This window comes from Triturus cristatus, chromosome 3_1 (genome assembly GCF_964204655.1).
Source record: "Triturus cristatus chromosome 3_1, aTriCri1.1, whole genome shotgun sequence".
Lineage (NCBI taxonomy): Eukaryota > Metazoa > Chordata > Amphibia > Caudata > Salamandridae > Triturus > Triturus cristatus.
The window spans coordinates 279,427,322-279,449,005 of NC_140583.1; the positions used below are offsets into that span (position 1 = coordinate 279,427,322).

Sequence of the window (21,684 nt, forward strand, 5' to 3'; positions counted from 1 at the left end):
CTAGTTCTGTGAGATTGGTTAAGCCACTTTGCCTCCTTTGCGTCTATCACCAGTTTAGGTAATAAAACGGAGGACTTACTTCCAAGTCACATTTTAATTCCAGTGGGGCTGGTACGAGGTGTTGATGCCAAATCGGAATTATGAGTTTGGTGGAGTTCTGATGGAAAGACCAGGAATAACCAGTGGAATGTGGAGTGGAATTACTGATTCCTCTGAAGATTATTCATTTGTATTGTAACTATCAGTGCCAGATTTGTAATCCCTGATAATCTGTCCGTCCCCCAGACTCAGTAATTGACGTGCTGAGCTACTGGCAGGTTACCAGGGAGCTCTTCTTGATATATGCCACTTACTAGTGTGTCCCCTCCCGTCTGTGGCATACTCTATATTCAAATGGCGGCACCCCACTGTCCTAGGACTAGCATGTTCTGAAAGCACTCCCCCTAGGGCTGACTGCACACAGCCTGGGGTAACCTCATACTCTCATTGCCCATATACCCTTAAGGGTGACAGTGTTGCGCTTTGCAAATGTTGTTTGATTGATTGTTTATTGGTGCCATGTCTGAATGAAGGGACAATACAGCAGTGATTATTTCTTTCATAATTGCACGACTTCCTACTAATCCTTCAATGTACACAAGTTTGCTGAGCCAGTGGTTTATGGCATCAGCTCGTCTTCTATGCGTATTTACAAGGATCAGCTTTACCAGCCATGTGATCTGGTGCTCTTCGAGCAGACCCAACTAAGCCCGATGCCCTGGTATCCTCTCAATGGCATCTTCGAACCGCTATAAATTCACTAGTTTGGCAGGATATGAACTGGTGCCAGGACACTAGTGGAGTGCTGTTTGCTTGGTTGAGGTGGATTGACAGCTGTAGAAGTACCACACACTAGATCTAGGGTTTATACTGTTAAAAAATAGACCTGGCTGAAATTTAAAGCTTCAACCTTAAATTGGGATGCTGTTACCAATTGTACTGATTTCGTCCAATTTCACTTGCAGGACGTGTCCACACAGAAAGTGTTGCAAGACAAACTTTTGTAATTTGTTTTTTTCTACATTGTTTTTCAGCTGAAGTGTTTTCTCATGCACATCTACATCTGGAACAACTTTAAATCCCCGTTCATGTTTTTAAACTAAAAAACTTTGCAAAGTTCACAATGATTAGAATGTTTTTTAAAACGCTGTGTAGCTGTAGAGGAGATGCAGCATACTGTTGGTCGAAATGTAAACCCAATTACATAGCTGTGTGTCCAGGAAGCCTATTCAGATTGTGTGATGGCTTTGGAAATTAAATGGTATTAACAGATTAATAAAGTGTGCATAAATAAATAAGTATAATTGAAGGTTTTAAAACTTTCGGTAAATGTGAAGGAAATGAGAATTTGAAAGCTAAAAATTAAGTTAGTATCCTTAAATTGATTTGTGGGAGCAGTGCAAGTGCATCAAAGAGAATATAGCATGGATTATGAGTTTCCTCAATTTAATTTAGAAAAGCCCTATCCTTCTCATTATAATTACAATTTTGATTTGCATCTGATTTGTTTTTAAATTAAATACAACATTTCCTCATTTGCATTTTTGTTGGATAAATGCTTGTGTCTGTATTTTTTGTGCATGGTTTTGCAGTTCATTTCATCAACAATATTTAGGCTGGAGGCCCCGGTTTATGACTCTGCCATGGTCCCTGGATTCCAATAATGACTCAGTGGGGGTCTCCAGGTTCCAGTAATAACTACGCGGGGGCCCACAAACGTCAAAAGGTTAAGAACCACTACTCTAGAATTTGGAATTGTGTTTTTACATTCTATTCCTGTCGCTTGCCTCATAGCATGTCCACACTAATCCCGCGAAGGAGTGAAAGCGAGGATCATTATGGTCTCTCTCTTAAGCAATCACTGCCACGCTTCAAACTTCGCACCTTCAGGGGTGCTGTGAAATTGCAGGTCCTTTTGTATCAACACGCCTGTTACCATGGCAGCGGCAAGCCTTTGACCGCCCTCTTGGCTCCGCAAGTCCTGAGATAATCCAAGTGCACCACAGGATACCTGTTTCAGATCCAGAACTTCCGAGCAATCGCAAAAAGTAATTTTAAAGGAGCAGAAACACCTATAATTTGGAGAGCGAATCTAATACTTTAAAGACCTATGTCTGATTACCAATGGATGAGCAAAGGTTGTGGAGCTTGGTTTGCATAGCCCAAACATCCTTAAAGGATTGGCTGTTTATGGTAGCAACACTCAGAATGGACATCTCATTCCACTGCTGTGCAAGAAGAGATGGAGGATTTCTATGGCATGCATTATGGAATAGTGAATGCCAATTCCATGATTTGTGAACTATCGGATGTCCATGCCAAGCACTGTGGGGTATCTGGAGCCATTGGTGTGTGTTCTAGCAGATCCCTTGCTATTGTTATGCTCTGCATTGCATAAAGATGCTGTCACGAGTTGCAGGATGGCACTTGTTGGGACTCAGAGATGATGTCTTAGATGGGAATTATAGAATGTCTAGTGGTGACCCCCAGTTACATTCAACATGATGGAAGGTGAATGCTTAGATGCCAGACGTCACGTAGTGACTTTGAGCACTACAATAAGTCTGATACTGTGCACTGCTGAAAGCCTTCTGTCTGGGACACACATTATACTTGGGAAATCTGTGATTTATAGGATGCCTGAGGTCATTACTCTGCACCAAGAAATCTAAGATGCCATATGCATGCATTTCAAGCTTTGCCATCCTAGATCCGGCATAATAGCTGCAAAATACAGGATGTGTTTTGCCACAACTCTGATTTATGTAGTGTCCTTCCCAGGTATAGTATAAAGTATCTAACACTTTTGCCGAAGAGCTCTGTATCCAAATCCAGTCGTTGAGGTATTTCCTTTCATGCCTGTGTATTTTATGGTGATTGACTTCATTGAAATGCATTACAAGAAGTCGGGCATAAAGGATGTGTGTTAACAGATGCCTGTGTGAATTGATTTCTTATTAAATGTGTGAAGTTTGTCATGCTTTGTGAGAGCTCCCATCATGCCCGAGCATGATCAATTATCCAATGCAGGTTTGCATTACAGGATCGATGCTGTCATTATTTAGTACCCTCGGGGTGACAGATGCGCTTAATAAGAGCCAAATACATACATACATGACCTTTGAGATAATGTATGTGTGTTAAACAATGTCAGATATCGCTATGCAGAGAACGGTGTGTTATTATGAAATATGCAATGGGTGATGTCATAGTACCTTTTTGGAGGTCATCTATTGTGGTTGCGTTTGACTAAATGCCAAATGTATGTCTCTTACTTCAGGGCGTGTCCTAATGGGGATGATAATACTTGCTGAGATTCGGATCTGGATTCCCAAAATGATTAAAATTCATGTGATGGATCGACTGCCTTTGATATCCCTCAATATTGTTTTGTTGACCACCAAATATCATCTGTATGGTACCTCTATACACCGTAAGGTCTTTTGACCAATTTACTGTAAATCTCACAGCTTAAGGCTGGGATGAGTACAGAATGAAACAGCCTGTGCGAGTTACAAAATTAAAATGCATGCTGTGGCCACCAAAATCCAAGTTGAAGCATCCTTCAAAGTCTCTCCTCTGTTCCTCCATGATCCTTCTCCTGGCAATGAAATAACTAAAATCTCATGGTGCTGGAGTCCCCCTGTTGCATTCCCAGAATAGACTCTCACGCCATAGTGCTGACTGTCCAGTGACCCGGCAACAGAGACCTCCACCGAAGCCTCGCTGGTTCCCATTTCATTGGTGGCTACACATGAATAGATCCCCTGGTGCTTTATGCTCACATGGGCAATTAACAGAGTCCTGTTCTGGAAGACCAGGTAGCCATCTGTCCTGTGGTCGACACTGGTTGTATTCACAATCTTTTCCTTGCTTTGCCCGACAGCTGTACAGTCACAGGTCTCTTGTTTTGTGGCTTGGAAGATCCACTTGATGGTTGGAGATGGGCTCCCTGTAACATTGCAGTGCAACATCAGCCTAAAATCTTCATGCTGCCCAGCTGTGTCCATCGTCGGATTATAACTCACACCTACAGATGGAGATGAGCACTGTAGGTTGGGAGTCTTCCCAAAAGGGATGCCTTTGAGGTTATTGGGGCTGGAGCAAACAATGGATTCCTGTTGTGCGATAGCAATGTGGGTGTTATTGGTCCACTCTTTAAGCCACTCCAGGGGGCAGGTGCAGTTAAACAGGTTGTTGTGGATCTGCAGGTTGGACAGAAAGCCCAACGGATCAAATGTTCCCTTGGAAATGGTAGTTAATCTGTTGTTGTTGAGATGCATGGACCTTAGGCTTGTTAAGCCACTGAAAGCGTTTCTTGGAAGAGATGACAGAAAGTTATTGTCTATCTTCAGAAGATGTAGGGTAGTGAGGTTGACTAGGTCCTCCCAAGGAAAGCTCTCGAGCTGGTTGTAGCTCACATCCAAGCTCTTCAACTCTGCCAGGATTGCAAAGGTGCCTTGCTGGACAGCCTTGATCTCATTATGTGCAAGCCATAAAGACGAGACTCTGGGCACCTCCTTAAAGGAGGACACTGGCAGAAATGTGATCGCATTAGCAGAGAGTGTTAGCCTGCTGAGGTTGGAAGGCAGTCCCACCGGCACCAGCTGGAAGCTTCCGTAGGCACAGTTAGCAGCAAATCCGGAGTATCTCACAGTGCAAGCACAGCCTGCAGGGCACCCAGAGATTTCCCTGAAAAACAGTACGTAGAGGGCCAAGCCTACAGCACATGCCTGCATCATGTTTCCTGCAGAGGACAAAGGGAGAGAATATTAGCCAGTACAGTTATACTTTTGGAAACTGCAACATAAGATACATTTCCTTACAGTTAACTCAAATTGACGATTTGCAGTTGTATAAATCATTTGACTGGGTCTGAATAGGAAATATACTGAATAGCACATATATGCTGTATGTCTTTGTGGTGGTAACCCATTTGATTTCCCATAATCCCTCTCTTTGCATATTTTATCTTTCCTCTTTGTCATTTATTACCTCCACTAATCCCTCGAGGGACCCCTATATACTGCGGCCCTGTCAATGTTTCTATTCTTTTCTCTTCCTTTTTAGTTAAGGTCTAACAGCCTATCTTTATCTAGCTAGAGAACTTTGTATTTTGTAAGCTTACTGCTGATTTAGGCTTCTACAGTCTTTCTTCAACCCATCAACAGCATTCCTTATCTATATACCTGATCCATCACAGACAAGACTTGTTATTTAATGGATTTTCAGTTAATTACCAATCTTACAATACATTTGGAACATCTGTGGTGTAGATAGCCCTGCAGGGATGTACATATTTTCAGGCCAAGTGCAAAGAGATTTGATTAAATTAGAATTCCAGGGGAAGGAAGGTTATATACGTTTGTGCAAGTGGTTAACCAGTGGTAAGACGGGACCAAGCCACTGTTTCTTACCAAAGAGTTTGTAAAAAAGGGACTGAGCCGAGTACCCAGCATTCGCACACATTGTTCATTTCAATATGAAGGATGTTTTGACAGTTTCACAGGTTAGTCTAGGGGCAGTGATAAGGGTTGGCAGCCAATGTTGGTTAGCATGTTGGATGAGACATCTGCACTCACCTAACTTCAAGTGTGCACCAGGTGCAGGTTTACAACAAGCAACCAATTAGCAAAAATACAAGACCCTGTTCCACATTTTTTTTGTTCTCTAACTAATCATTTTCCAACATACATAAGGGGATTCAAGATTCCTGGATAGACAAGCCGCATACTTAGACCCAAATAGGGAGGTGGTTGCCTGTGCATTTACCCCCACTCTGCACGGCACCTTCCAATCTAGGTTCAGTAAAGGCTGCAGTACAGAGACTGCAATACTGAATTTCATTGACAACCTACGCAGCTCTGGATGATGGCCGGGCCTGCCTCCTAGTCCTCCTATTCCTCTCGACTGCCTTTTATACCTTCAACCATGACTTTCTCCTAAACACCCACTCACAGCGTGCAGACATCAAAGGCACAGTCCTTCAGTGGTTTGCTTCATTCCTGAACCAACGCTCACAGCTAATCATACTTAACAACTCTAACTCCAGTCTCACAAGGAGTTGCTCAAGGATCAATCCTGTCTCCAGCATCGTTTGACCTCTACATGGAGCCCCTTGCTTTGACCCTCAAACAAGCCAGAATTACCTACCACCTCTATGCAGACGACAGCCAACAATACAGTAACATTTCATCAACGAAAGATATCCAGCATCTAAACAGCATTCTTTTTATGTTAGAATCCTGCTGACCAACAACCATCTTAAGCTCGAGCCCAACAAAACAAAACTTATCTTCTTCATTTCCCATTGATATCTGGCTCGACAAACTCACTGCTTTAAACTTCAAACTATCTATCTCCAACTACTTCATATCTCTAGGGATTACACTTGACAGCAACCTGAACATGAAAGAGCATATCAACTCCTCAGCTTAAGGTGCCTTCTACATGCTGAATCACTTTAAAAAACTCAAACCCTTCATTCCCCTCGAAGACCTAAAGACCATGGTGCAATCCCTAGTCCTCTCCAAGCTGGACTACGGCAACGCTGTGATCACGGGCTCCCCAAAAACACACCTTGTCCCTCTGAAGGCTACATTCCATGCAGCGGCCAGGCTACTCTTGGGGATGAGTTGCTTAACCACATCACTCCCACCCTCAAGAATCACACCTGGCTATTTATCTAGGCAAGATGTATACTCAAAGCTGCCTGTATAACCCACACAGCTCTCTACACGGAAAAACCAACATTCCTCGCTAACAAACTATCAATAGCCAGCCAAAAGAGACCCCTTCAAAGCTCTAACACTCTAATCCTGATTCTGCCTAAATTCAAGAAAGAAAAAATCTTGCACCTGCTCCTTCACCTGGAACATTCCTAGAATTGTGTACTCTCTGTCTCAGGATCTGTGCGACAATCAATCATTCCCTCAATTCTGAAAAAAACATAAACTTCTTAAGTAATTACCTAAACCCTCCCACCCTCTGCCTTGCCGGATGCTCCTCCAGCTCCCAAGGCACAGTAATTGGCGCTTCACTACCTCTGGGAACAAACTGTGCTGCTACTCTCCCCACCTACGCAACACCCTACCATATCCACCTCCAAGGTATATCATCCACATATTGTATTATTTATTGTTGTTTCTTTATATTCTGTTCTATGTATTTCTTATGTACTCCATATATAACTTGTATAATTGCTGCTTTGCTAATTCTGTAAAGCGCTCTGAAACCTTCAGGTCAGGTTCACGTTATACAAAACTCGATAAATAAATTATTTAAATATCCACCTCTAAAAGCAGCATGTGAGAAAATAAATAATTGCCGCTACTGTTGAACTCATAAAGTCTTCACTCCAGTTGACCTCTGACTGTTATTTTTGTAAGCACCTATTTATGTAAAAATAAAAATATTTAAGATATCTCACAAATAGATTTACTTTTTATTTTTTAAATATATAAATGATTTTTTCTAGAAATGAATAAAAATGGAATAACGATCTTTAAATAATTTTTTTTTAAATTAATATATATACATATGCAAATTGCCCCAAGAAGCAAAGGTGAATAAATATTTATTAAAACATTTTACAAAATTAAGTAATCAATTAATGAAAAAAAACTGAATGTAAACATCAAATAGCAATAAAGAAAAACAGAAAACAATATGCAATACAAAATGATTCACTAAGATTCTTAATAAAATGTTTTCATAAAGTTTACGTGTGAGAAATACTGAGAAATACTTACATTTGGGGATATGCATATATGTGGCGGGGGGAAATCAGTATTACTACTTTAACTCCAGTCCAAATAACATTGGGTAGTGCATACTTTTGGGTGTTCCAATTTCTATCTTAACTGCACCCCAACTAAAACTGAGCAAAGTGCATATGTTTATGAGAGTCAGATTTACTATTACAACTCTAGTCTAACTAAAACTGGGGAAAGTGCATACATTTGGGGATCAGATTCACGATTTCTACTCCAAATTAAGCAACACTGGGAAAAGTAATGAATTCTTCCCAGCCCAAATTATGCAACCTTGGATAAAGTGTTGATCAATGGGGGGGATTCAATCTACTATTCTAACTCCAAAGTATGGAAAATTGGGGTAAGAATTGGATTTTGCGGTGTCCGTTATATATTTTCAACCGAAACTAAGGAACATTGGGGTAAGTTTTGGATTGTGGAGATCAGATTTCTATTCACACCCAATAAGCAATATTGGAAACATGTTGGGCTCTGGGATGGGGGGGATAGTATTTGGGAAGGTGCACTATTCCATATACCTGAGGTCTGGCAGTTACCTGCATTAGTGTGGCCTATGTCTACGTCTTTGACTGCACCGAGATACATGATGCAACCAGTTTTTTGCTCTGTAGCAGGGCCCCTCATCCATTTCACAGACCCCAACTTCTTGCCCAGCGATAAGAGTAATGCCATAGTATTCTTATCCCCTTGGGCACATTGGCCACTCATCCCAGTAATGCTAATTTAGGGAGCATTAGTAATGCACACTCAACAATGTCCGGTATTATAGTTCTAACCCGCATCCAATATCCATTTAAAGCAAAGTACTGGTATACAGGTGCATGGAATTCACCAAAGAGTGGCCACACCACAGGCACGCAGGGCCGTATGAGGAGTCTATCTTATATAGATATTTAGGTGTGTAATAAAATTTATGTAGGAATTTAAAGAATATCAAAAACAATTTTCAGTATATTTCCACTTTTAAAAATAAATACAGACAGGAAACACATTCTTTTCTGTCCATATTTATCTGTAAAAATCAGTAGAAACGGAAAACTGGGAGCCTTAATCATGTCACTTCACCTACTTGTGGTATATTTTTCATGGCTTCTTTCACTCCTTCACCAGCCCTGTTCTTCAAATACTTTATGAACTTTTTATAATCTTTTTCATCTATTGCATCTATGAAATCTTCAAAAGTCTCTGTCAATGCAGTACATCTATTGCCAATATTATGTTTCTTGGCAGTATCAAATGCAGATGGCGGTTTTAAGAAAGCAGCAGCTTTATGTCCATTAGGGGACGGTAGTTGTCTCTCAGGCGCTTCTTGTGGAATTTAACCAGGCAGAGGTTCTCTAGTGCTTTGTGACGTGCTAGCATCGGAGTCCGCTTTAATGACTTTTGAAGCTTGGAACTCGCCCTGGCTCTCCATCGAAGGTCCTGGCACGAGGGACGTCTTGGGAGTTTTTCTGAGCCCCTATACAGCAGCTTTTGTGGTGAGCAGCTCAGCTGTCAAACACAATCCCTGTGACCCTCCTTCTGGGGCCACTTCAAAGCACATCGTGGAACGATGATTCGTTAATGGTTTCAGAAAGTGGATAAACCTTATATATGAAAGCGGATAACGTTATTACATTTTGTTGGATTTGTGCTTGAATGTTTCTTCACAAACCACTGGTTAATCTCTGCTTCGTAGCACATGCATTTCAGTTTCATCTGTACTGAACTATTGTGCACAGCTTTAGTTTGTTACCTGGTTGCATCCGCCTTTAGTGTTCTTACTATATTTAAGCATATGCCATTCATTTGCGTGATGGCACAGTACCTTTTTTTGTGGCAGTTTCATTCAGTTCCTGGCTAGCAACATGCAGACTTTCAATGTCGCTTTCTCTATCTTCAAGCGTTTACACAGGCTGGCATCCTACTAAGACTCCACCAATGCCAGTGTTAATTCTACACTTTGACTGCGGCGCACATGGCACACACAAGCATTCTGCAGGACCACTGCAAATTCCTAGGAAGAGCATTTTCAGTATACGGGCTTCATATTGCCTATCTCACCACCAGATGTAGCATTCTGATAGCCACAGGAATGCTCCAATAACCAAGCCACACACAGAGAGTAGTTGTACACACCGTTATTCTGCTGAGTGTAAGTCAGAACTAAAAATTCTAAGCCTGCATTCAACTCATCTCTCCAATGCTTATGTCACACACTTTGGTGTACAATGGGAATCAAAAGAGTGCCAGCATTTCTTTATTTACAAGCCTCTACACCAACCTGTTCCATTTTCACCATAAATTGGGTAGTGGAAGGATGGACGAAAAGAGTAGATAGCAAAGTTGCCTAGGTCTCATAATAGTGCATCTATAGATCTGGAACAGAGAACGCTCCCCTCTTATATGGCAGTGTCAATATTTCCCAGCAAACTCTTGCCTGTCCCACAGTAATTTTAGCATCATCATCCTTTGGAGCATGTTATTTGTGTAATAGACATGAAAGAAGTTCTAAGGCTATGGAAAATAAAATGCGAGAAATGGGCAGCCGCGTCATGCACCTCTGTAATCTTAAAGGCCATTGATTCGGATGCTGGCTGCAGGATCCACAAATATCCAACCCATCAAATCCAGTGGATGGGGACCTATACGGAGTCTCTGCAGGACCATCATCAGGAGAAGCCATGCTAGAGAGTCAAAAGTTCTTTCTGCATCTAAAAATACTGAAACAGTAGCAACCTAAGAATTTATTTGATACATTCGAGAAAATAGGGATTGCAGATTATTAGTGGTAGTCTTGCCAGGGATGAAACCTACATGATCTGGTAACACTATCTCAGGTATCCAGGGATTCAGTCAATGCACTATTTTTCAGGCCAATATATTACTGTTTGCATTTTTGAAGGACAGCGAGAAGAATCAACAGTTATTTATTAATTCACTATACATTAAAAAGTACTAATACGGCCGCCAAGGCCATTCTTATAGGTTTGGGATCCTGGAATAGTCAGAACTGCCACACTTGTAGTATTATGATGGTTAGTAGTTATGTTGCTACGGTAATTGGCAGCGCTGACAGCGTCAATGGGTGTTGCAAGTAGAAGTGGCCTCCTGAAGACGGGCCCGGCAGTTATCATTTTGCAAATTAAGCACTGCCAGTGCTTAATTTGAGCCAGTGGTTTCCAGTGCTCGGCACCGGCACTTAATTGTCAGCACTGATGCTTACAGCACAAACTCGACCGAAAGTATTGGAGCGCTTTTTATGAACACCAATTAAGGATAGATTCATTTTTTGCAGGCACAGGGAAATTAAGTGATTTACAAAGAATCACAGGATGTTGAGCCTACGACGAGACTCAAACCTGGTTCCTCAGCTCCAAAGTGCGGCTCTGGCCGTTATGCCACATCCTCTCCACTCTTGTAGGGTTTTATGTTAGTAGTTTTATTATAGGCGGCGCTAATAAGAGCAATGGGCTGGTGCAAGTATCCTCCTGAAAAGAGCCCTGACACTTATTTTTTCACAAATTAACTAGTGTGTCCCCTGCAGATTTCAGATTACTATCAAACAAAGGAATCTCTTAGAAGGCCAGCGATGGTTAGTACTATCTGTGAGTTAAGATTTTTTTTCCTCACTGAGAGTGAGGGTAAAAATGGAGAGTCCGATAGGGACCCGTCTCAGCACCTGGTTTTTAAAGTGCCAGACCCGGCCCACTTAAAGCCTCGGGTCTTGTAACTATCGTTGCGCTGGCTGTCGCTTTCACTGTTCGTATGGAGACAGAACCCCGGCAATGAGACCCTATTGCCCATATGTATCCTTTATCACCATCACTTTTGCTCTGGCAACATGTATCTCTCTTCTTCTGAGCAGCATTACTGGCTTTGTCTCTAATGTCACAATCTATTAGAAACAGTTCATATGGTCTGCGGAGGAGGCTACTCGAACAGCGCCTGGAACCGGCAATTCTCCACCTGTAGCACTATACACGATCCACCCATGCAATTTAAGTCGGACTCGGGTGTCTTTCTCGGGGTGATAATTGGGGTCGCATGCAGGCCCTCAGAATGCAGTGTCCGGGGGCTTTCATTCATCTGAAAATGGCGGCTGCAGAGAAACCTCCGCTCCAGCGGCCTCAGTCTTTTTAGAACGAAAAAGAACATGTACGTGAGTACAGATACACACGATTTCCACGTCACACTTATCTCAGAACAGGAAGTATTTCTCTGCGGTCACTGAGGGAGATGATAATCGAAGCATCTCCCGCTCGCGCCCCGAGGCCCCGGCGGGGGCGGCGATGATGGGGGTCTCTGGGGTGGGTGGTGTCTTAATCTAACTTCAGCTTTCATTCCCAGCCGTTTCCCGTCATCTCCGGGGCCGAGAGCATGTCGTGTTTACTTTGGAAGCGAGTGGAGGTATTGTGAAATCTGGTGATGTGAAGCAGCTGTCTGCACACATTCCCGGTCCCTCTTCCCAGGTCACGTTCAAGCCGTGTACGCCGTGTTCACGGGGCCTCGGACTGGCACGGTCCACAGGTGCTGGACCCCTCCAGCCCTCGCTCTTTACCCAGACACCGGAGGATGTGGGCATTGCAATACACGTTCAACTTGTGGCCACTTATGTACGGAAAGTGGGCCAACGCCTTAATGGGCTTTAAGCTCTCCCCTTTACCTTAGGGACCCCCCCCCCCACCCCCTCAAGCAAAGCTCCACAGACCAGCACGAGAGTGAATGAATGAATGAATGAATAGTGAAACACATGCTTTTCTTTATTCTTAGTATTTTTGTGGAGTGCTGGATTTCACATTTCAGTTAAGGCTAATGACTATGGCCAAGCAAGTACCTCTCCCTTCTTATACCGCTGAGGCGATCCCTTTGGAGAGAAGCCAATGACTGAATGGGCATGGAAGATGAACTTCCATGTGAAACATCTGGAGGTTATTCTGATCCAGAGTGGCCGTGATTACTGACTAAAGATGTAAATTACATCGCGTGCACGCCTCATGGCATTCTTGCCTTGGAGATTGAAGGGTTGGCCTTACATGGAAATGGATTCATTGTCTTTACAAAATACTTGATCCCAAAAGAGATAAACCCTATTACTATTTTATTGGGGCATGTTTAGCTCGTAATTGTCCATTGTAGGCAGTGGGACGCTATGCACAGCGGGACCTGTGGAAGTCATCCAAGGTCACAGAACACGAGAGGATATATTTGTAGCTCATACAAGCAATTCTTTACCATCATCATCATAAGTCTTTATTCGAATTAAAAATAATTCATACAAGACACAACAAATCACAAATATATAAAATCACAATAACTAATTCAATAAATACATTCCAATAAATAGATAAAACCTTTTTGATAAGAAGATATTAAACAAGCAATAGACAGATGACGTGAAATGCACATAATTAAAAGGGATAATTGAGGCAGAAATAATAGCAGTATATTTGAAGCTTCAAGCCTGCCCAAGTACATTCTCTACTGAATGAAGGGTTTTTAATCTAAGTGACCATGCCCACCCCAAATATTTAGCTAGGCCTAATGAATGGACTGGTAAGGTGCTCGTGCATAAAATTCTAATAGCTATGGCAGAGCTCCTAGTGCCCAGCAATTTGCATAGAGGGGAAAGCCAGTGGCGTCGAGGAGCGGCATATACTGGGCACACGAAGAGGAAATGGCCAGTGGTTTCTCGTTTGTCTCCACAAGCAGGGCAGGTACATGTGCTTCCACCAAACCACCCAGAAGTTAAGGCCCTTAATGGGAGAGAGCCTGCTCTGAGTTGAAAATAGAGTTTCCTATCCTTTGGAGATGTTATCAAATCCCAGTAGGGTTCTAGTAGGGGTATAACCTTTGCCTCTAGGAAACGATTGGTCATGGAAGGGGAAGTGGAGGCTGCCCACACCCTGTGATTTACCTTGTCCCAATAAAGTTTTTTCAAGAGCTTTTTTATAGGAAAATCAGCGGCCACTGGGTCATCCCATAGATTTTCCAGTCCCAAAGCAATTAGTGAATCTCGGAGGTTCCTTAGCCACTTAATTTTGTGAAACTTGTCAACCTGAATTACGTCCATGATACCCACTGCGTAGGGTCGGAGCTCCGGAGTAGTCCACAATCTCCTCCAGTATAAAACTGGACGGAGATTTGCCAAATCTTTGATGGACTTCCTACCTAGGTCATAACGCAGTGGGACCATTGGCGTACTTTGTGGCAAGCCTGTAATGGAGCGGAAACATTTATTTTCAACTACCATGAGAGATGTTAATGTATCAAAGCCCCATAACTCAGCTCCATATAGAACCGAGTTTAAGGCCTTTGCCTCGTAGACTTGCAACACCGGTTTAAGAGGTTTAGTAAGAGATTTTTTGAACTCTTTAACCAACATTCCCGAAATTTGGGTGAGTTTCAGTGTTGACATTTCCAGATGCCTGTTCCATCGATTGTTGCGAGACATGTGAATGCCTAAGTATGTAAAGTTAGTGACCTCCTCGAGGGTTTGACCGTTCATCCTAAGCTTACCAACCCTATAGCTAGTGTGTGGGTTGAAGGTCATTAGCTTTGTCTTTGCCACATTGACCTCCAGCCCATGGTCTTTACAGAAGTTTTCAAAAATTGCCAGTGCCTTCTGCATGCCGCTCGGGGTTTTTGACACTATAAGAGTGTCATCGGCAAACATTAATATTGGTGTTATAACACCTGCCAGTTTTGGAGCATCGGTATTGGTCTGGAGCATGTAGTCCACTATTCCATTGATGTACAAAGAGAATAGTGTTGGGGCCATTGCACATCCTTGGCGGACTCCCCGCTCTACTGGAAACTCGGCGGTTGCTTCCCCCAGGCCACCCCATTGAATTTTTGCAAAGTTGGACTCGTGCAATCTTCTAATTAAGGTCAGGAGTTCCAAAGATAATCCTAGCTTTTCTAGGACCCTCCAGAGCTGTTCGCGAGGGACGAGGTCAAAGGCAGCTCTTAAGTCCACAAAGGTGACATAGAGACTGCCTTTGCCCAGGTCAACAACTTTCCATAATAGTTGCTTAAAGCGGAACACCTGGTCAATGGTGCTAATGGATTTGCGAAAACCCGCCTGAAGACTAGAAAGAATCTCGTTCGCGTCGATCCAATTATGTACCTCGTTCAGAACCATCCTCCCAATGACTTTTTGAATTGTGTCATTTAGGCTGATGGGTCTGTAATTCCCCGGGTGGCTTTTGTCGCCCTTTTTATAAATTGGAATTATGACAGCGCCTCCCCAAGATTTAGGTACTGGCGCGCCTTCGGCCACGGCGTTCGCTATAAGAGCGATATACCTGCTCCAAGGATCTTTATTCTCTAGAAAGAGATCAGAAGGAATACCATCCAACCCAGGAGCCCGACCTGCAGCTACACAGGACAGTGCAGCTAAAGAGTCCTCGGGGGTGAAAGGCCCGGACAAATAAAAGGCATAGGGCATTATGCCCTGACTTATGTAGAGGTGATCACGCGCGTATTGGGGCTTAAAATAACCCAGCCAATCCCCTTCTGAGACATGATTTGAGGGATTTTCTGATAGGCCTCCTCTGCCCCACTTCAGAACGTTCCAAAATAGTCTAGCATCTCGGGAATCACTGGCTTCCTTTAGGTCCTGCCAAAACATTTCATCCCACTTTTTTTTAGCTTGTACGATGCTTTTCCTGTAAGCAAGTCTTGCTAATTGAATAAGTGGGGTGCTACCACTAGATAAGGCTTTGGCCAGGGTGGATCTTGCATTTTTGCAGTGTTTGTCATACCACCTAGGTTGTTTGGGCGGCTGCTTAGTACCCTGCCTTATTTGCTTAAAAAAGAAGGGACGTAAACCCTCAAAAAATGACTCGTGCAACCTAATTACTTGGTCTCGGGTTTGCGAAATATCCTCAAGATTTGCCATGATTGCAGAAAGATTAATATTAATCTGGGCTATCACTGAATCTTTAGACTTTACTGAAGCCCATTTTAGCCTTCGAAGGTCATTAGTAGGCACACTTACGGGGGGGGCCAAAATTGGTTCTTTTGACGATATACATGATTTGCCCCACCAACTATGAGAGACGCAAATGGGGTTGTGGTCGCTCTCCAATCTTTGCACCACCTCCATGTCTATAGGGAGGGACCACAGTCTCATACAGCAAAGGACATAATCAATCCTGCTGCGTGAGCGGCCGTTGTCGAAGGTAGGTGCCCCAAGCTTGTCTCCATTGGCTCTTCCGTTCAGTGCCCGAAGTCCATATTCTAGACAAAGTGCATTGACCTGTGTTGCCATCGTAGACCACCGTTTTATTGGAGGTAGTTCTAGGGCTGGGATGCCCCAACGTAGGTCCTCTTCAGGGTCGAGCCCCCATTCAGAATCGCTATCTAGGAGGGGTTCAAAAGTGACGTTAAAGTCCCCAGCTACAATCAAGTCCCTACCGCTCGATTTAGATTCTATGAGTGTAGTGAGGGATTCGAGCACACTTGACTTCTTCCCCTTCGTGCCCCGAAGGTAGATGTTATATATATCCACAGTCCTCTTGGGGCCGAATGTGAGCCTGACCAGTTGGATATCCTGGGACCCAGTGTCAATCCCAGTAGCATGCGAAAATAAGTTCAGACGAGCCCATATAATTAAACCGCCAGATGGGCGACCTTTGGTGCCTTTGGTTGCTGGGACATAAAAATTCAGGTAACCCGGCATATACTGGGCCTCAAGGGACCATGTTTCCTGAAATAGGCAGACATCGAAATCATTAATAAAACTCGCCCATTCAGGAGTATCAATTTTGGTTGTAATACTAGCCAGGTTCCAAGACAAAAGAGTGCCCAAGTTTTTACCTGCACATATAACACGGGGCTCAGCGGAGCTTCCAGATACATTTGCCCTCACTTCCAACGTGTGTGATGACAACAATGAAATCTCAGGCATAGTTACCAATCCATCCATTGTTGGATTGACAGTGGCCCCTAATACCATAGGAGTTAAGGGGGTATCAGTACTGTGAAATTGTCAATGGCAAGTGGATGTGGTGTAGAAATAATTTAGATCATGCAATTCTTTACATTCTGGGAATGGCGTAATAATTGGGGCGACTGCGGCTAACTGGTGGTAGATCCATGCAGGTTCGGCAGGAATTATTTAGTTAATGTCAGTAACACAATAATGAGGTACATTTTCAAATTCATCGTGGATTGGTGTAGTCGGGGGGGGGGCATATAACATACAGTGAGGGCACCATTCCAAAGCCTGAGTGTTTAATAACAATGTCTGTCTCCTAAATTACACTAATCGGTGATCATTTACACTGGATTTGCCTCCCAGAGAAAGATAACCCTGCCAAGGATAGCATGAGACTGAGGCCTAACATCTCTCACGTCATTAGAAGCCTCCCTTCAAACCTCAAGGATGGCCTGGGACTGGACTCCCATCTTAACGCCAACGGCTCATTCACTCAAGGAGAGAGCACATGCTGAATGCTCTGAAAGACATCTCCGTCTCCAGGGGGAGGCCATTGGTCGTCCGGGGCACTGGCAAATGAATCATAGAGTCTTGGACTATTGATAAATATTCAAGAAGGAAAATTAAGACTTTTGTAGGCAATGCGGTCAATTCTGCACAAACGGTGGGGTAGAATGTTCTACCCATTTATACAATAAACCGGTCTCTACATTTCCCAGCACCCAGAAGGCCATGATGCTGCAACTAGATGTACGCACATGAATAGCAGACAGGGGTTGTGCAAATGAGCAGAGAGTGGGGTAAACATGCACCCAGTAGGATTCCACCCACAATCATTCTATTGGATATTGAATGGATGGGATGTAATGCTTAGGATTGTTTTAGTACGTTCAGCTGCACGAATTACACTCAACTTTCATAGATTTGTCATGTCACAGTGGTTGCCTTCATCTAGTGAACATCAAGAGATCATGGTGTCAGTGATGTGGGTCTGGGAAGAGGAGATTTCATTGGAGGTCATGCTGGGTATGCCTTTACACTGTTCGTTCCTTTTCACTTATAATTGGTACTTGGAAGGATTACCAACATACCTACTGGTGTGAACACCTGCAAATTTGGGAAATTGCATTTTTCGCACGTTTTGAAAATATGCAAGCCTTGTGACATCAGCCTGAAATCTTCATTTTCTTTTTATGGGAGCAGCTTTAGAGTCCCTTCACTGCAGCAGAAAACAAATGCTGCAACGAAGGGCCACACAAGGCAGCAAGCAGACTGTGGTTGATGGATGGCGATCCAGTATCCCCTGTTTCCTGTTCCTACATCCGCACGTAGTCCAGTATCCCACTCTCTACTCGGCCTGTCCCCTAACAACTGTAGCCCCCTTGCCTCGTCCCCTAAAATGTGGCCTTCTAAGGTACTTTCTTTATCCTGTCCATCCCTCCAGGCTGTCTGCCCATCCCTACCTCTCCACACTGGATACGTGCATCTTGAGGACTTCCTGCTGAAGAATGTCCTGGCTTCAGGAAATCCTCTATTAGGAAACCACCACCCACAGCAGTTCTAAGGGAGTTCGGCTTTCATATTGGGTGAAGTTGGGGAAACTTCACCGCCATCAAGGACATGAGATTTCTCCCACTTTGTCTCTCTTCAAGGACCCACCTCTACATGGAACATGCATGGCAGCCAGAACTGCCACCAGAACAAGAAGTGCAGAACATATGCTGCAAGGCTGAAACATCTTCATGGATTGGTTGTGAAATTAGAATATCTTGTTGTGACACATACAATAGTCCATAACATCACTTAATGTAATTTAAATAACAGGATTAGAACGATCACCCTAAATAAGAGCTCAGATTGAGCCATCAAGTGACCTGCATAGGTGCTGCGATAAGCCTTATGATGACCAAGAAAGTCATTGTACTACTCATCGCCAACACTGCGGAATAATTTATCTCAACAGATCCAAACGGCAGGGAGCACACAGGCCTTGAAAGCGCTTTTATAAAGATCTTAGTGCTCTGCATTGAGTTTTAGCACTGTATTGATTACCTGAGAAATAACACGGAAATGTGTGACACTTATTGGACAGCCAGTGCTCCGGATCTGATCCGCTGCTCTCCAATGCACCCCTTTAAATGCCGAGGACTGGTGTTCCTTCACATAGTAGAATTCCTGCCTGCACACTAGGAACTGTAACTACTAGACATATATAAAGTACATACTGGCGATTATTACAAAACTAAACGTGAATTTAAAACTTTGCATAATTATTTATGGCTATGAATGTTACCAAACTGTAAAAAATAAAAATATAGAGAATCCATCATTTTTTTACACCATTAATGTTCTTTTTAGATGTTTTTAAATAGTGTATTTGGCTTAGAAAAATTGTCTCCCATAACATACATTATTTAGAACTAATTAGTACAAATTAGTAGAATCGGGTGCTAAAGCTCCCACACATTAAACCCTTGGTGATATACAAATTATTAATAAATAAGGGTTTCTGCCCACACAATCATGGCACCGAACAGCGCGTGGTATTTACTGCCATCGTAATCGGCCCCTATGTTTTCTTCCTGGCACAACACAGCAAATATGTCTGCGAGGCCTCAGTATGTGCTGCAGGCCTTTACTGATGTGACTGCTTTACCAATCCGTGCAAAATAGGGAAGCCCTAATATTTACATTTGTGTTCTTGCCACCATTCGAACAGTTTTTTTCTTTATTTGACCACGAAAGAAGAGCTTGCGGTAACAGGGATAACTGACAGACTATCGGAAACAAAAATATTGTGTGGACAAAATAGCTTGCCAAAAATATCGAGGATAAAAATAAGTGCAAATAGGTAAGTACAGATTTACTTTTCTTACCTCCACATCTACGTACCTTGAAGACACACATGTATGTGGAGTAATCTGAAGTAAAACGTTGCTCCCCTATGGAAGCTTACCTGCACCATATTTTTGCCCTTGATAGTCTTGCCGCATAATTTGGCCCACGATGTTGTTGTTTCCATTATTCTGCATGATACCGGTAACAGCGCGCACACAATGCGAATGAGTGCAGTTTGCACGCTGGTCGACATACATGGAAGTGCATAAACGGGTTCAAGAACCGTTTGTGTCCATTTTATTCACAGGTCTTAATGATCTAATTTTAGCTCTTGTCTCTCCTTACTGCATAGCACTACTGCCCTCTGATTACTGTGCTCTTTATTACATTCTCAGTGTACCCCTCAGTGTCTTCTTTTCTATGCCCATCCCTTCTCCCTTGTAAGATTCATTTACTGCTCATATGTGCCCCCTGTCACTCCCCTCCGCTTCTCCATGTCTTACATCCAGTATTGGCAAGTCATGGCTCCCTCCTGTGCCAAGGATATAACTTCAGTTGCCAAACTACTAAAATGATCTGTTAGCAGGACAGGAAATTGTTCCATCATTACACACTCTGCTGCCTCTGTCTAAACCTTCTGCTTTCCTCTCTGATCTCTCCTTCCACCTTTTCTCTTGCCCCCTCTCACGTGTTCTTAGTTTGTGAAAAATATAACAGCAGTGGCCCATAGTTTTTCTAAGGAGCCCACTGCCAGCGCTGCCGAATGCCAGCACAGGCCAATGTTAGCGATGCTGAAAGCTGTGGTTGCCAAGGTCCAAGGACTCCATCTCCTGCCTCTTTGTTCCATCAGCAGACACTCTGTCTCTTTGTCTCACTCATGCTGGTGTTTTTCAGCTCTGCTCTCTGCCATTGCCTGTGTTTTCGTATTTACGATTCTTCCTTCTGTCGCCTATTTCTGCTTCTCTCTTGCTTTGCTCAAACGCTGAAGAAGAAAAATAAATCCCTGTTCCCAAGAATTCTTATAAGTGCCCACCAACTGAAACCAATGCCACAAATTAAGCGGAGTTATTTCAGCCCATCTCCCGCTCTTTGACTGTTCTCTCCGCTGCTCTACCGCGTCCCCTCCGCCTCATATTTTCTGCCCCATCTCTTCTTCGAGCGTCTTATGAATTGTTTACTTCCTCCGCAGTCGCCTGCCTGTTCCTCAGGTTACATAACATGGCTTCCACCCCCTCCTTCGGGCGCCTCTTCTCGGAGAGTAGCACGCGCGCACACGCACACACGCAGCACACGCATACGCACACACGCACTATGGTGCAGGATAAACAGTGAAAACCAGCCTACCTTTTCGCCGTGAGCGCGCCATTGTTTCTGAAAGCACGTCAGATTTCTTCTAATACTGGAACACGTCTTTTATCCCCTTGGCGCTCGCTTCCTGTCCAGAAATAAACTAAGTCTGCAACAGCTCTCTGTAAGCACAGTGTCCTGGCAGACTTTGCTCCTGCCAAAAACTTGGAGAAAAACATGTGAAACATTTTGAGTCTGAGCATGCTCGGCTCCAGGGGGACCAAGCTGCAGTCGAGGTTTACTTTGATGACTTCTGTTACACAGTGGAAGTCAAAACTGTGTTTAGGCAGCCGTCACCCACTCAATAGCTAAGGATGCGGTAGGCCCTGGTGTTGGCATGGGAAATGACCCTTTGGCTGCTGTTTGGGTAGTAAATACAGCAATTATCAGAGTTCAGTGGGCTCCTCAGGACTTTGGGCCCTGGTGCAACTGCAACTGCTGCACCATTAGTAGCCATACCCCTATACCTACTATGATATGCTACAGCCAGCTCCATGTCATGAGGGTGACATTCGAGGGTCCTGCTTTTCAGTTAAAGTACCAAGCATGGAGTCAGTGGCGTAAGGTAACTTGAGGGGGCCACCATGCAGGGTGCAGGAGCCCTCCTCCCCTAGACTCAACCGGGAGCTATCATGCCAGGGTACTGTGCTGAGGGGACCCTCTGGAGCTCGGGGCCCTTGCACCGCAGAGGCTCTGGCTGCCTATGTTACACCACTGCTGTGAGTGACAGTCCACTTCCCTTGTCGCAGCACACTCACAAAC

General features: G+C 43.7%; 1 protein-coding gene across 1 annotated transcript; it reads right to left on the minus strand.

Annotated features, from left to right (window-relative positions):
• Positions 1-534: 534 nt before the first annotated feature.
• Positions 535-21,033, minus strand: ISLR (immunoglobulin superfamily containing leucine rich repeat). The gene is made up of 2 exons (XM_085643896.1): positions 20,920-21,033; positions 535-4,786 (listed from the first exon to the last, which is right to left on the minus strand). Exons 1-2 carry the CDS (start codon positions 20,939-20,941, stop codon positions 3,552-3,554), a joined length of 1,257 nt encoding a protein of 418 aa, XP_085500022.1. The 5' UTR covers positions 20,942-21,033; the 3' UTR covers positions 535-3,551.
• Between the last annotated feature and the right edge of the window lie 651 nt (positions 21,034-21,684).

Bases quoted from the DNA above. Each gene is read 5' to 3' on its own strand.
- ISLR (XM_085643896.1), bottom strand. From the start codon at position 20,941: ATGGCGCGCTCACGGCGAAAAG. The intron at 4,787-20,919 runs GTAGGCTGGTTT...TGTCCTCTGCAG, and splicing joins GGCGCGCTCACGGCGAAAAG to GAAACATGATGCAGGCATGT.